Source organism: Pseudoliparis swirei, chromosome 1 (assembly GCF_029220125.1).
Source record: "Pseudoliparis swirei isolate HS2019 ecotype Mariana Trench chromosome 1, NWPU_hadal_v1, whole genome shotgun sequence".
Classification (NCBI taxonomy): domain Eukaryota; kingdom Metazoa; phylum Chordata; class Actinopteri; order Perciformes; family Liparidae; genus Pseudoliparis; species Pseudoliparis swirei.
This window is the reverse complement of record NC_079388.1, coordinates 8471955-8485857: the sequence shown is the minus strand read 5'-3', so window position 1 is coordinate 8485857 and position 13903 is coordinate 8471955. Positions and strand designations below refer to the sequence as shown.

Genomic DNA, 13903 nt, shown 5'->3' with positions numbered 1-13903 from the left:
TCCCTTAAAATGATTGCGGTTTTGTAACATTCATTTTTAGAAAGATACGGTGATTTGGTGAGAGTTTCTATTCTTCCACTTTATTGACACCAGTTAACAGTTAAATATTAAGCTCCAGCTAGTTGCTGGTTCACTTACTTTAGGCCTAAAAGGGAAATAATCTGTATTTTTCTACCCCCTATTTAATTTAAATATTACATATAAATATAAACATAACTACCGTAGTACCTGTTTACAGGCATCTATCACGTAATATCAAACATTAAAGGTAAGGAATGGAATCAAGTCGTTTTTATGAGTCGCTAGGTTTAACATGCATATATTTAACATAATGTTATTTATGGAAGAAGGGGAAGCCGGTGGTGTAGGGATATAAAGGCTTTTTAAAATATAGACATTTGCTTTTAGTGTGGATGAAATGGATTTCACAAATATACACCTTTATCGACTCATAATATGCATTTTAATTGAAGAGATTGTATAACACTCCAGCATAAATGATATATTTGGCAAGTAACACAAGCAAGTGACACATACAGTGGTCTCTTTCAAACAAAAAATGATACACAATGTCAATGCAATAACTAAAATGCTGCAATAGGAATAATAATGAAAGCCTATCCTTTAATTTATTTACGATATATATTATAACATATTTGGTCTTTTTGTATTCGTCCACAGCCGAGAGTCGACAGTGTCTTCTCGGATGGCCCGTGTTCAGGACGAGTGGTCTTTGCACTGACTGAGCACATCTTGCATCTTCTCCTGCATGTCCTGCACCCTCTTGGCCCACTTGTCCCGCACCTCGTCTTCGTCGTCCTCCGTAACAGCTGTGTAGGCCATGAGGGCGATGAGGCCCATGTGGAACAGGTGGATGATGTGTGAACAGCGGCGCTCCATGACCTCGCGGTCGCCGCCGCAGTTGTCCAGGTACACCTTGAGCAGGGGTCTTCCGAACAGCAGCTTGGCGCCCATCACACCGCGGTAGTACACATCCAGGCTCATGTCGCTCTTGTCTCTCTCGTAAATCTTCTCGAAGGCCTCCATGTGGCGCCGGGCGTTGTCTGGGTCTTTCTTCACCTTCGCCACCATGTTGTTGAAGGCAGTGTACTGGTGCTTAATGTACTCCTCGTACTTGCCATAGGTTTCGTTCACCTCGTCGATGCGGATCCGCCTCAGGCATTGGTGGTTCTTTTCGGAGATGGTCTCCAGTTTGCTGTGGAGCGGCTGGAACTCCTTGTCTAGAGGGTGGCCCTCCTCATCAACAAGGCCCTTGCGAGCCACCCTAACCAGGGAGGCGACGATGCCAAAGATGGGGTCGATGGAGGAGGCGAAGGAGGACACCTTCTCCACGCAGCACAGCACCTTGGCTGCAGTTCTCTTGATCTTTTCTGCATCAGCCATCACTGCTGCTTTCCCTCTGCCACAATAATGTTAGACTCAAAGTAAGTCTGGAGGCTGGAGAGATTAAAAACAAACGCAGTATGTTTAAAGTATCTCTAAAATATATCTAGTACGTCTTTTAGACTGAATCTGTGCTCGGTAGATTCATCTTCTGCCCACAGTCTAAGATCTTTACCTAAATCATTGGTCTCAGAGGGTCTTTGTGATACCCTGAGAATGAAGCTCATTTTAACTCCAACTGCCGACATGTGCTACAGCCCTCATGCCACCAGCTGCCGCACACAGGCCACTTTGTAGAAGGTGTCATCTTACAGTCTGATGTTACTGGCAACAGGTCACGTGTAGGCTTGTGTTGTATGCAGGGACACACAGAGCTCCATCATGAGGAGCAAATGTGGCTTATAGTAAACAATATGTTCATCTTGTATGAATTATAATTGCTTATTTTGTCCAAATAGTATACAACATATTTAGTTTAATATCCTAAAATACTATGGGAACCATAAAATATACAAACTGGTTACATGTTTAACATCCCCAATGTCAGAATTAAACATTCAGTTAAATATTAAGTAAGTATTGTGTTTTGGGAAATCATTTTATGACATTTGTTTATAATAAAGCACTTAAGTGCAGCATTACAGAAAACTGCAACTAGTTTCTGAGACCACAGACACAAATCTATCTCATAGTTTTGACATTAATCATCCTTCTCAATGTTGTCCTGCAGGATAAATACCTCTGACCACAGTGGGTGTGTCTTCATAGTAACACAAGAAAGACAGCAAATAAACAAATGGTTACGTGCCGTGACCGTTGTTGTATTATCTTTATCAATTAAAATAACCTCCAGTGGCTATTTGGCACCTTGAACTTGTGGCACATTACTTAGTTTGTATTGAACCCTGTTTCTTTCATTTCCTGATTGGCAGTCCCAAACATACATATGAACCAACCATATTCAACGCTCATCAGTCAGTCCTGGCTGACTGGGTTATCACCCAGAGTGTACAACATCCTCCACATCATAGATTAGGAAACAATCATATGAAATATGTTTACTCACCAGAGATAAACAGTTGGAATCACTCTCTACTGTAGCCGTCTGACTTCCTTTTCCACCATTTTCCTCCCTAGTCAAAAAGCACATCCCCTTCCTGCCAAATAAGGGAGTAAACACAAGGAAGTGACTCATGCATTGCCCTGTGCTGATTGGATGAGGGGAGTTCCTCCAGAGGCACAGGCTCCAACCACAGGCGGTGAATGCCTGGGTATGCTTTCCATTGTGTTGTTCTACTCACTGGTCCCCACACCTTCCCAATTTGAATGGGCGACCAGATTCCACATACCAGATATTATCCATCGACGGAAGTGAAAGACAATGTCACACTTTATAACCAGGTATTCATACGGTGCTGTGAAGACTAGATTTACATCACGCATCAACCTGGATTTAAAAACATAGCAACATTGATAATATTCCATTATTTCATGTCCAGACATACCTTTTTCTAAAGTCTTACAGCAGTTACGTTCACAGTTAAAGGGTCAGTTCAGCCAAATGACAGAAGATGCATTTTCTCATGTATGTCGCTTGTTATCAAGACGAGCAGATCGATTGTGTTTTATTTGCCAAGGATGGGAAATACAAGATGATGGAGATACATTACATTTTGTTTGCACATTAAAGATACATTTTCTTTCCAGACACTGTTTCACAGTGATTGTTTTTAAACTGCACCAGCATTGTAACATGAAGCAGTCCCAACATACAGTATACGTGGTAAATGAAGTAAATGAAGGAGTGGAGTGCGAATGTGTTGATGCACCTTTTTCTCCCTTTACTGTTCACTTCTCATTCACTCCTTCACATAGTCTTTGTAAATAATATGTCAATTATTATAATGACCAAATTTACACAATAATGGTAAAAGGTGCACAATCCACTATAAATAGCACATTAAGTATCCCTTACAGTACAGCTGGCTAAAGGTATGCAGAGAATGATACAGAGAGGCACACGATGAAACTCAAGAGACATATCAAGAGCTGGTTTTTCTAGAGCAGGGTGTGTGTGTGTGTGTGTGTGTGTGTGTGTGTGTGTGTGTGTGTGTGTGTGTGTGTGTGTGTGTGTGTGTGTGTGTGTGTGTGTGTGTGTGTGTGTGTGTCAGTCCATCATTTGGAAACCAAAATACTAATCCATTTTCAATTCATTTATTTTGTTTACCTTTTACATAAGACTTGATTGAAATTCATTTGATTCAGTTATTTAGGTTGAACTAGATTTGTTGGTGTGTTATTCACGAAAAAATAACAATACACTCTTAATTTATACTATATATAAAATGGAATATGCATGTAACACAAAGTAGCTGAAATACACTTAATTACACAGTTACTTTAAAACTGAAATATCAAAACAATGTCCATACAGTTACTGTTTACACAATTGTCACAAGTATATTTTAAAGAAATGGATGTTTGCATAACTTGTTTAAAAGTCAAAGAAGGTGGGATCAGTTCCTAATATTGGCCTAAATTCACCTGGGCTGATTGTTGAATAATATCTGCAGACATTTTTAATCCGTTCTCAATAATCATTTACGACTAAACAAATATGAGTTCACAGGTCATGGACACCTCTGTTCATAGTGATATGAGAAAACATCTGCAGACTTTCCCACGTACTACATTCCCAGAATCACACACACACACACACACACAACACACACATACCAGATGCACGTTCCCTAAGAGGACGTCAGAATCAGAACCTTTTATTGCCAAGTATGTTTTCACATACAAGGAATGTGTCATGGCAGGTGGTGCAACATTGGTTGTTGCAGCATTGGACAATAACCTTAAACTATCTGAGGTACATGAACAATCAACCTTTCAAATTTACAAACTTATTTTACTCCTAGCTGGATTTTTAACTGGGAAAGAAGAGAAACTGGAGCACAGAGTTCAGCTTCACCATCCAATATGCAAGAAGACATCCTCCTGGACCATCGCTGCTTCTTCAAGGTCTAACTGAAGCGCACGTTGCTCACTGTAATCGTGTTTCACACCTTTCTCCTTTTATTGTTCTTTCTTTCAAAAAGCAACAGATTGAGGATCCTGAATGATGTGAGCATGTCCTGTGGATGTTTCAAAGATGAAAACACCAGTTGGGAGTGGTTTTGTATTCCTCTACGATCACAGATGATTATCAAACATAAGTTTATGTATCACATCTTGTTTGCGTTTCTGGAATATTTGGACAAATGTGACCAAACCAATCTGAATCTGTTTGTGACCTTCAAGATTTATTATATGACATAATTACAAAATACAATATTCTCAGTGTGTTTTTTTTCCTTATCCATTTCTATAATTTAAATAAATTGTCACACAATCTGTTTGTGTACACCTTACTACTTTAAATTATTTCTTCTTTTTTTCACATTAAACGACCCAAGTGCTCTAGTGAAATTCTTTCTTCTGTATTAACACACATCTCATACATTTTGAGCTTATTTTGGGGTTTTCCCTAACTGATAATAATCCGTGTGGGAAAACATTCACCTGTAGTTGATGCACAGACAAAACCCTGAATACTGTTTTAACTCAAATAAAATTTAAAAAATGAGAAACATGTTCAGATGAATACCGCACACATACACAGAACCCTCTCCTCCCCTCCCACCCCTGCTCTGTAATATGGCGCTCAGCTGCTCCTCTATATTATTTCCCACAATAGCGTCACAGGTCGACACGCTGTCATTTTGCCTCTGACCCCATCCTCTCTCTCCCTCTTTCTTTCCCCAGGCGACCGGACAGAGGACGGTAACCTTCTGGTTTCAGGTATGAAGCGGAGCGGACGAGAGCAGCACATCAACACATCAGCAGGTTTTCCGCAGCAGCGGTGGACGGTTGGGTTCAGTTTAAGCCTGCCATTGAAATGGCCTGGAGGGGTCAGCTGAGGTCGATCTCAGCTCAGGCCGGGGTCGGATTGTTTCCACGCTTTGTTTAGTTTTTATAGTGGCTTGTATTTACTAATTGAGAGCATTAGAGTCAGTGGTTCATTTTGTTTTACAATAATTTAAACAGTTTTATCTTCAATAGATATTTAAACTAATATTTATATATATATATATACATTTTTAGTGACAATGTGTTGTCTGTCCTTCATACATTTCAATATGTTTTGGTTATTTCTCTAGTTGTTCTGTTGACCAGTCATTTATTGATCTAGTTTAAATATCATCTTGTTGGCCAATTTCTTATTCACATTACATTGAACTAAATGCTGATCTCAGTGGTATTTTTCCTGCCATTGTCTCTGCTGATAATCAGAACTGATCAATCAAGGATGGGCGGCATCAGAGGAGGTCCAGTGAAAATGCAGAAGAGGTTAATTGAGCTGTTGCTGCTAGTTGGGTGAGTAAATTGAAAGGGCTTTAAAATAATGAACAATAAGACGACCAACGTTCAACATTCTCTGAGAACGAGACACATCTTGATATATTTACCACAAAAAAACTATTCGTGACAAATCTCTGTTATTTGTTCCAGTATTATTGGTTTGAGTCGCGGGGCCATTCAGAGACCTGACTATGATGACACACCCAGCCCGGAGTTCCTCAACCCGTCCTGGATGGCGAGCCTCCCTGATGATCAACCGCTGTCTGAGGTCACGATGCCGGGGACCCACAACACCATGGCTCTGTACGGTGGCGTCTTTGCAGAGTGCCAGACCTGGAGCTTAGCCTCCCAGCTCCGAGCCGGCGTCCGCTTCCTGGACGTCCGTGTCCGTTACTTCAATGGCAACCTCACCATCCATCACGGGGTGTCTTATCAGTGGGCGCACTTCGGCCACGTGCTGGAGGGCGTGGCCGACTTCCTCGTGGAGTATCCTAGTGAGACGGTGCTGATGCGCGTGAAGGAGGAGTACAGTGAGACGTATGACATCTACGGGGCAGTGGTCGACTACGTCCGTCGCTACGCCGACTGGGACCTTCTGTGGCACAGCCGGCTCGTGCCGACCATGGGAGAGGCCCGAGGGAAGCTCGTCGTCCTGCAAGACTTTCCTGGGCCAGACTTGGGGATGCGCTATGATTCCTTGGACATAGCAGATGACTGGAGAGTACGAAGATATATGATTCATTCATACAAAGGTGTCACGTGCATCCAAAACAACTCTAGCGCACAACAAAAAGAGAAAAGACGACAACTGAAGCAGAGAAGTTTGCTAGATCTCATCAAATGTTTCAGTTCAGCCCAGATTATGGTTTATCTATTTGAGTTTGAGGTGTACCCCTTCATCCTCCAGCCGGAATGTATAAACTGAGGGGAATCAGTTGCTGAGCAAGCAATGTAGAGAAGGCCACCACTACAGCTCAGTTAGCGAATATGGTGGTCAAAGAGTTAAACTCGAAAACCACGTACATCAGAAAGGAGCAGGACCGAAACATATCCCGCATCATTACAAGTTCATAGAAATGCAGAAAGAATCTAAATGATTGTTTTTTGCTGTTCCCCGTAGGTACACACACTTCTGCATGTGAAGGAGAAATGGCAGAGCGTCTATCAGCACCTGGTGGCTGCACCTGTGGGCAACCCGGCCCGGATGTTTCTGACCTTCAGCAGTGGAGCTGGTTTGTTTGCGCATCCCAGAGCCGTCGCTCAGCGCATCAACGCACAGCTGCACGACTACGTGGGCAACAAGACGGACCTGAACCAGCGCCTTGGAATCGTATGCATGGACTTCCCGGCTGCTCCCATGATTCAAACAATCATCGACTTCCAACTGAAAGAGGCAAAAAAGAACAAAAAGGCCTTTCGCTCAGTTTTTGGCAAGACCAGTTTGAAATATATAGTTTCTCAACTGAAAAAGAAGATGACCAGATATTTTAAGTTTAATGTCCGAGTCAAAGTCAAGCATGAGGGAAGAATGGACCTGTCGATGAGGCATCAATATGGGATTCAATAGGTGGAACCACTATTCTACTGTCAGTGACATAATCTCAATTGTACTTTCTCATTGTGTCATTCAACAAAGATACTGGGAACAAATAAATAATGCATTCAAAATAAATGTGAAATTATGTACAATAAATAAACTGCAGTAAAAACTGGTAAAGTGCATTATAACTGGTATACATCACCAGGAAGTTCATTTGACAACTGAAAAAAATTAAATAAGCTAAATAAATACCAATAATGTTCTTCTCCACTGGAGAAAAATAACTCCAGTCTGACAGATGATCAGCGCCGGGTTGTGTGAAGTCGTGTGCGTCATTGTCACATGGCGGCGTGCTGCTGCAGAGGTTGTGTTGACATCCTGTTCTGGGTTTGTTGGAGTGTCAACCTTTGCATCACAAAACCCACTGGAGCCACCTTCTTACTGACGCAGATTGCTAGATCACTTTGGATGTATTGTCTTTGCTTGGTTTAATGTTACCTTAAATAAAAATTGTCGAAATCATGTTACTGAATACTTTAAACGGCCCTCTCGGCAAATGTTACACATTAAAAAGGGAACTTCTCCAATTTTACACATCAGTGACTTTCTGTAACAAGCTCCCCCCAAAGGATGTGCTTTTCTCTGTGCAACTGTAAGTTCACCACTTAGTCTTTTCTGCGTTGGATTCATTGCATTAACTAACGCCTTAACTATGCAATATCATTCAATTTTATTGACCGATGAATTTCAAAACTCAACATTTCAGAAAAGCAGGGTTTGCATGAGGACACCATGCGAGTGGTTTGTGGCTGCAAACACAAATTGCATGCAGATGTGTTTTTTTAATCAGATAATAGATTATATCATTGCTTCTTCTTTAAGCACAGAGTGTTGCCAAACAGTTGCTGAAATTATTGCCTTGAACAACGTGTCTTAACTTCCTGCCAAAAAATGTTGTGAGCAAAGTTGACACTGTGATTAAGGGTCTAACACCGAGAAGAAGAAGAAGAAGACGTAGGGCAGGTACAGTAGAACTGCTGCTGCAGACCCTCTTCCTGTTGATGTTTGTGTATCACTATGACAAGACTCTTTCTTTCTTCACAGACATGAACCCGTCTCCACATGTCGAAGTCAGGCCTCATAGTGCCGTGATGATTTCATCACTCGGTTAGAAGTCTTTTTTTTTCTCCGTCACATTTGTGTCTGCCTTATTTTATGTTTTACATACCAATCCTCGACCCTCTTCCTCTCTCACAGTGGTGGTGAATATTATTTGGTGGATGGTTATGATTGCAGCCATTAGTTTGGGTGGGTCTACTTCTGTTCTGATCACTGTCATATTTGTGTGTATTATTTTAGTGATTTTTAACAACAAGCAGTGTTACTCTTCATTAATCTTTTTCATAAAGCCATGTTAATAGTAACATATTGCAAACCTGCTTCACAGGGGCTACACATCTGAGCCGTTGTCCAGTGCAACCAAACATCCCCATTTACCTGATAGTGCTGGGAGCAAGCCACCTCCTATCTCTGTCTCTGACCTACACCTGGAACAGCTGGGGGGACGACAAGCCCTCCATCATGTGCTCGGCCTTCACGGCCGCCCTGCACCTCTTCACTTTCGTCTGGTTCTTTGTAGGTGAGAGAAAATGTAGCAGGAATGTTAAGTTTAGTTTCATTTCTCAAGACTCGACATTCAGCCAATGGTGTAAAGTAACTTAGTATATTATTTACTCAAGTGCTTTACATAACTATAATGTGACTATTCCATGTCATGCTACTTTATTCTTCTACGTTGTATTTCACTATTGTTTAAAAACATATACAAGACTCATTAAAGCCCTTAAAAACTTGATTTTTAATGTAAAGACAAGTTTTCAAGGGCTTGAAAATGAGTCACACAAAACATCCCAAACAGTTAAACACTCAAAAGCTCTACCAGGACTGTGTGGGATTTGACCAAAAAATGTGACTTTAAACCACATTTTAAATAACTACAACCATTTGTGTTCATGTTGGATCCAGTCACTTGCAGTAAAAAATTGATTAAGAAAAGTGTTTTGAGTTTTCAGTTCAGTTTTTAAGTTGAATTGAAACATTCTGCCCATAGGCACTTCCTGGATTTACCCTGTTTATCCTCCCGACTACACACCCGGAACATTGCGATACTGCCACAAGACAACCTACCAGTTGGCCTTCGCTATCACCACCTTGGTGTGGGTCGCCACCACCCTCATGTTCATCTGCAGTTGTTGCTTCGCTCTGCTGACCTGCTGTAAGATGGTCATGTCAGGACACAGACTGATACCCAACCGCTATTCTTTCTATGGGGCCACAAGTGATTCTCATGAACCCGCTGGTGGTGATGTGTGATGCATATGTTTTTTCATATTTTCTAATGCCTAAATAATGTATTATTAGTGTGCACTCCTCCTGTAAACAATTGAAGAAAGTGGCCTTACTTCACTTGAGATTTAAATAACATTTTTGCAACATTTCAAGGGTTGTTTTCAAGGAGCTCTGTCCACCTTAATTCAACATTATTATTCATCTACATGGTGTGTGGTTACATTTAGGAACAGCACTGTTTGATCACAACAGGAAGCAGTTAACATTTGAGCCGATAGAAGAGAAGTTGTTAGATAATCTAGTGGCCGCAAATATTGATTCAGCATTGAAATGGAGAATAAATTGTTTTTAATACAGTGTTTTTATATTCTCCTCATATGTGTTTGTTTTTACAAACATTCTCTGTGATAAAGTTATTACAAATCCAGATACAGATCCTCTCTCACTGACCGTTGCTACCTTAGCCATTAAACCTGACTTCAGTGAACTCGTTTAAGCATAACAGAGAATAGATTTCACCACTGAACTGAAAAACAGAAAATGAGGTAATTGGACTACAAACAATACCGATATAAAGCAAACATTTTTCAGAAACATGACCTCTGTCAGTGTTTTACTTTTATATATAGATATTAAATGTGTGTATTTGTTTGGATCAGAGTTCACTTTAACTCTTTTATACACTGTTGTTCAGTTTGGGCTGTTCAGAAGTGTTTGAAATATTGTAATGTGCAAATTAACTTTAACTAAAGCTGCCAGACAAATGTAGTGGAGTAAGAAATACAACATGTTTCTCCGAGATGTCATGAAGTAGAAGTACAAAGTTGAATAAATACAAATATTCAAGTAAAGTAGCCTACTATGAATTTGTACTTAGGTAAATATACTACTACTAAAATACTACTAGTTACATTCCCCCACTGATCATAACATTTACAATTGCCCTTCTCAGCTTATCAAAACCAGACATTATACTACTTCATTATAAGAATATCAAGAGGAAGAATATTATTGAGCAGGCTTGAGTTCAGTCTCTTGGCCTGGTCCTCGACAACATGCGTGTTCTAAGCCTGATGACTTTGGAGGCAGGAAAAGTAATGCCATCTTTTAAAGCAACAGGATTGAGTGGAAGAAATAGGATTTAATTTATTTTATTTTTATAGAGATATATACATCTGGCCCACACCCCAATGCAGTAAGTGGCAGAAGCCTTTTAATTCAGGCTTTTTTCCGGCCTACTATTTCAGGCGATGTGGTCCGTTGAATCAACCAACGCCGCTCGTTACCGTTAGCATTCCTTAGCTAACGTGCATGCTGCGCTGGTCTGACTGGTGAATGAGGGGTCACTTTAAGGTGGAGGTGCCTAAAACCAGACTGCGTTGACCTTCTTTCGGGTTTATTTGAGTCGATGTTTTGAAGCGGGTGAATCTCAGCGTTAATTGAACATGTGGAGCTCGGGCCGCCGTGTCCTTCAGGTCCTGCTCAGCCAGCCGGCTGTCAGGAGCTTCTCTCGGACTCCTACTCAGGTCAGTGTCTCTGCACGCCGTAATGAATAACTCCCCAGTGGCTCTGCGCGTTTTAATTTAAACAATATAATTAGCAAGCTGTAGTTTGAAAACGCTTAACTGAGGACTGTGATAACTCGGATCGTTCCTGAACAGATGTCCAGTAATGTGCAGGTAACGTGCAGCCTGGGTCCGACTGGAAGGACAGCGCAGTCTCATGTCATCATGTTGGCACCTAAAGGTTATCTGCATGATCAATTCAAATGATATATATTTGTTCATCATCTAGTCTATAAAATGGCATCTAGTAGGAACCTAAACACCTTCCCGGGGGAATGTCTTTAATCTACTTGTCAGACCAAAACTCAGAGATATTCAATTAAAAATGACAAAGCAGCCAATTATAACATTTCAGATTTGAAATCCTTTCCTTGAACATATTATATAATTAATTAGTTAATTTTCATACATTGTTGTTTGATGTTCTGCTTCCTAATGTATCTGCTCATCCTTTGAGATCATTGTTTACTTTAAAAACAAGTTGGACATTTTTTAACATTGGTGTTTAGCAAAAACAAAAACATGCCATCTAAAGGTGGCCATTAAACTCGACGTGTCTTGCACCTGTCATAGCAAAAAGTACTGTATAAAAAAATTAAAACACATGTAGACTATGAGTTGGTGTTGAGTAACTGGGGAAGTCTGAATAACTGGGTCCAGCTTCAATAACTTCATCATTCCAGTGTTCTGCTGGAGAGCCATAAGAGAAGAAATTCACAATATTAACATAGTCAGGATTTTGTGACGACTACAAGACTTTAAAAGTGTGTTTCCAACAGAACACGGTGGTGGTGGAGCGGTGGTGGCAGGTGCCCTTATCTAAAGTAGGCAGTCCGCCGAGGCTTCACCCCCGAAGACACCGAATCTACAAGTTGGTTGAAGACCTCAAATGTGCTCCCAAGGAGAAGATGGAGCTCATCCTGACTCAGACGGTACCCAGTGAGTATCGACGAAAACAAATCTCTCACCGTTGCTTTTCACAAGCCCATTGAAACAATTTAAAGTAATCAACGAACTTTGGTTTCTTTTCTCACAGAGTTCGGTGGGCGAGGGGACACTGTGTTTGTGAAGAAGTCTGTCGGAAGAAATAAGCTGCTGCCCCAAGGCTTCGGCGTGTATCCATCACCGGAGAACAAACAGATGTTTGCCGAGGAGTTACGGGTGTGTGCTCCATTTCAATACAGTCAGTTATTTCCACACACATTAGATGGCAATGTATAGATGAAACAAAAATTCATTCTACCAACAGCTTCTGCGCGAGGGGGCGCCAGAGGAAAGAACCCAGACACGCACTGGAGAATTGGTGAGTCTTCTCGAAGCATTTCATTGTTTCCACATTTTCTTCACTACTTAGGTCCTCTCTGCTGGTCACATTATTTAAGAGCTGAAAGGTACTTAACCGCTGTCAGTTTTTAAACAAAGGTTTGCTGATAAATATTTACATGTATATGTTGTACAGACCGTGGAGCTCCTGAAATGCTGCAAGTTAAAGATAAACCAAATCCCTGTGGAGGAATTCCAGGTCAATAAGGAGATCCTCAGCAGGCAGTTTCAGAAGAAGGTATGGCCGTCTTCGTCTCTTGTCTTCTCAGCCGTGTTTTGTCCCTTTGGACATTAAGTAAGTGCCTGTGCTGAACATGCACATCATTGTTTTATGGACCTGAATGAACCTTTTCCTCAGCTGAGAGTTGTGATTCCACCTCGTGCATTGAATTTCCCTTTTGAGTCGGTCAAGGACTTGGGGGACTACTGGTGTGAAGTTACGGTAAGAAACGATCTTCTTCAGTGCATCACATACTTGATTAATTTACCAAACGTTTGAAGCAACAGCAGCTTTGGATGCCATTTTAGTAGTTGGTAGAAAATGATTCAAAACCAGCTACTCTTTAAAGTGTCAAATAATATATGTTTACATATGGGCACTGTATGTTGCAATAACAAACACATTAAGATATTATTGCAAAATGCAGCAGTCACATATAAGACATTAACATTTTCTGTTGAGAATTACCGTGACACTTAATTTTTTGTTAATGTCTCTCCACCAAGAGCTCGTCTTCATGGCACTCTCCGTGAATCACAAACAGGAGCAGGCTACGGCCGTTATTCTACAGACCAGAGTGCTTATCCTTCATATTTTTTGTCCTCCAGGTTAATGGATTGGACAAAGTTCGCATCCCCATTTCCGTGGTGCCGTACGAGGACCAGTCTGCTGATCATCGGCGGGAGCTGAAGGCACAAAAGCAGCAGGCGGCTGCAGATATCTCCGATCCTGCTGCTGTGGAAACTGAAGCGGGTAAAGACTCTGAGAGTCAAGTCAGCGAAACTGCAGAAGAGGAAACGGCAGCGAGTACACAGACGAGTGAAGACACAACGGCACCACCAAGTGACGGCTCGAAAAAAGATTAAAGGACTGAAAATGAAGACGTGTGTGGAACTAAAATGGATATTGTTTATAATACACAATATAAATGAATCAAAGCTGTTGTCTGTGTCATTATCTGTCATTCATGAACAAATGAATGAACACATTTATTATTTCAATTTTAACTACCACACACAACAAAATAATTGGCTAAAGGAGTAAAAAAAGGAAATATTGTTTCTTCCCAGTAAAGCCATCCAACATGAACTGAGT

General features: G+C 41.0%; 4 protein-coding genes across 5 annotated transcripts; 3 read left to right on the top strand and 1 right to left on the bottom strand.

Moving 5' to 3' along the window:
• Positions 1-61: 61 nt before the first annotated feature.
• rpz2 (rapunzel 2) lies at positions 62-3040 on the bottom strand. Its single transcript, XM_056414982.1, has 2 exons — positions 2471-3040; positions 62-1458 (listed from the first exon to the last, which is right to left on the bottom strand). The coding sequence occupies exon 2, from the start codon at positions 1402-1404 to the stop codon at positions 718-720; it is 687 nt and encodes a 228-aa protein (XP_056270957.1). The 5' UTR covers positions 1405-1458; positions 2471-3040; the 3' UTR covers positions 62-717.
• A 1212-nt stretch (positions 3041-4252) lies between these two features.
• Positions 4253-7753, top strand: si:dkey-266f7.9 (uncharacterized protein LOC100006223 homolog). Of its 2 annotated transcripts, XM_056416982.1 has the most exons (5): positions 4253-4533; positions 5215-5250; positions 5743-5826; positions 5962-6532; positions 6932-7753. In XM_056416982.1, exons 3-5 carry the CDS (start codon positions 5759-5761, stop codon positions 7376-7378), a joined length of 1086 nt encoding a protein of 361 aa, XP_056272957.1. In that variant the 5' UTR covers positions 4253-4533; positions 5215-5250; positions 5743-5758; the 3' UTR covers positions 7379-7753. The 2 variants fall into 2 exon arrangements, with proteins under 2 accessions (XP_056272957.1, XP_056272952.1); XM_056416977.1 differs by lacking the exons at positions 4253-4533; positions 5215-5250 and having other exon boundaries at positions 5681-5826.
• A 715-nt stretch (positions 7754-8468) lies between these two features.
• On the top strand, positions 8469-10178 carry LOC130196639 (transmembrane protein 272-like). Its single transcript, XM_056418926.1, has 4 exons — positions 8469-8518; positions 8609-8659; positions 8799-8990; positions 9462-10178. Exons 1-4 carry the CDS (start codon positions 8503-8505, stop codon positions 9722-9724), a joined length of 522 nt encoding a protein of 173 aa, XP_056274901.1. The 5' UTR covers positions 8469-8502; the 3' UTR covers positions 9725-10178.
• Positions 10179-11001: 823 nt separating this feature from the next.
• mrpl9 (mitochondrial ribosomal protein L9) lies at positions 11002-13751 on the top strand. Its single transcript, XM_056418077.1, has 7 exons — positions 11002-11226; positions 12045-12204; positions 12302-12426; positions 12515-12568; positions 12725-12826; positions 12947-13030; positions 13417-13751. Exons 1-7 carry the CDS (start codon positions 11146-11148, stop codon positions 13672-13674), a joined length of 864 nt encoding a protein of 287 aa, XP_056274052.1. The 5' UTR covers positions 11002-11145; the 3' UTR covers positions 13675-13751.
• Positions 13752-13903: the final 152 nt, after the last annotated feature.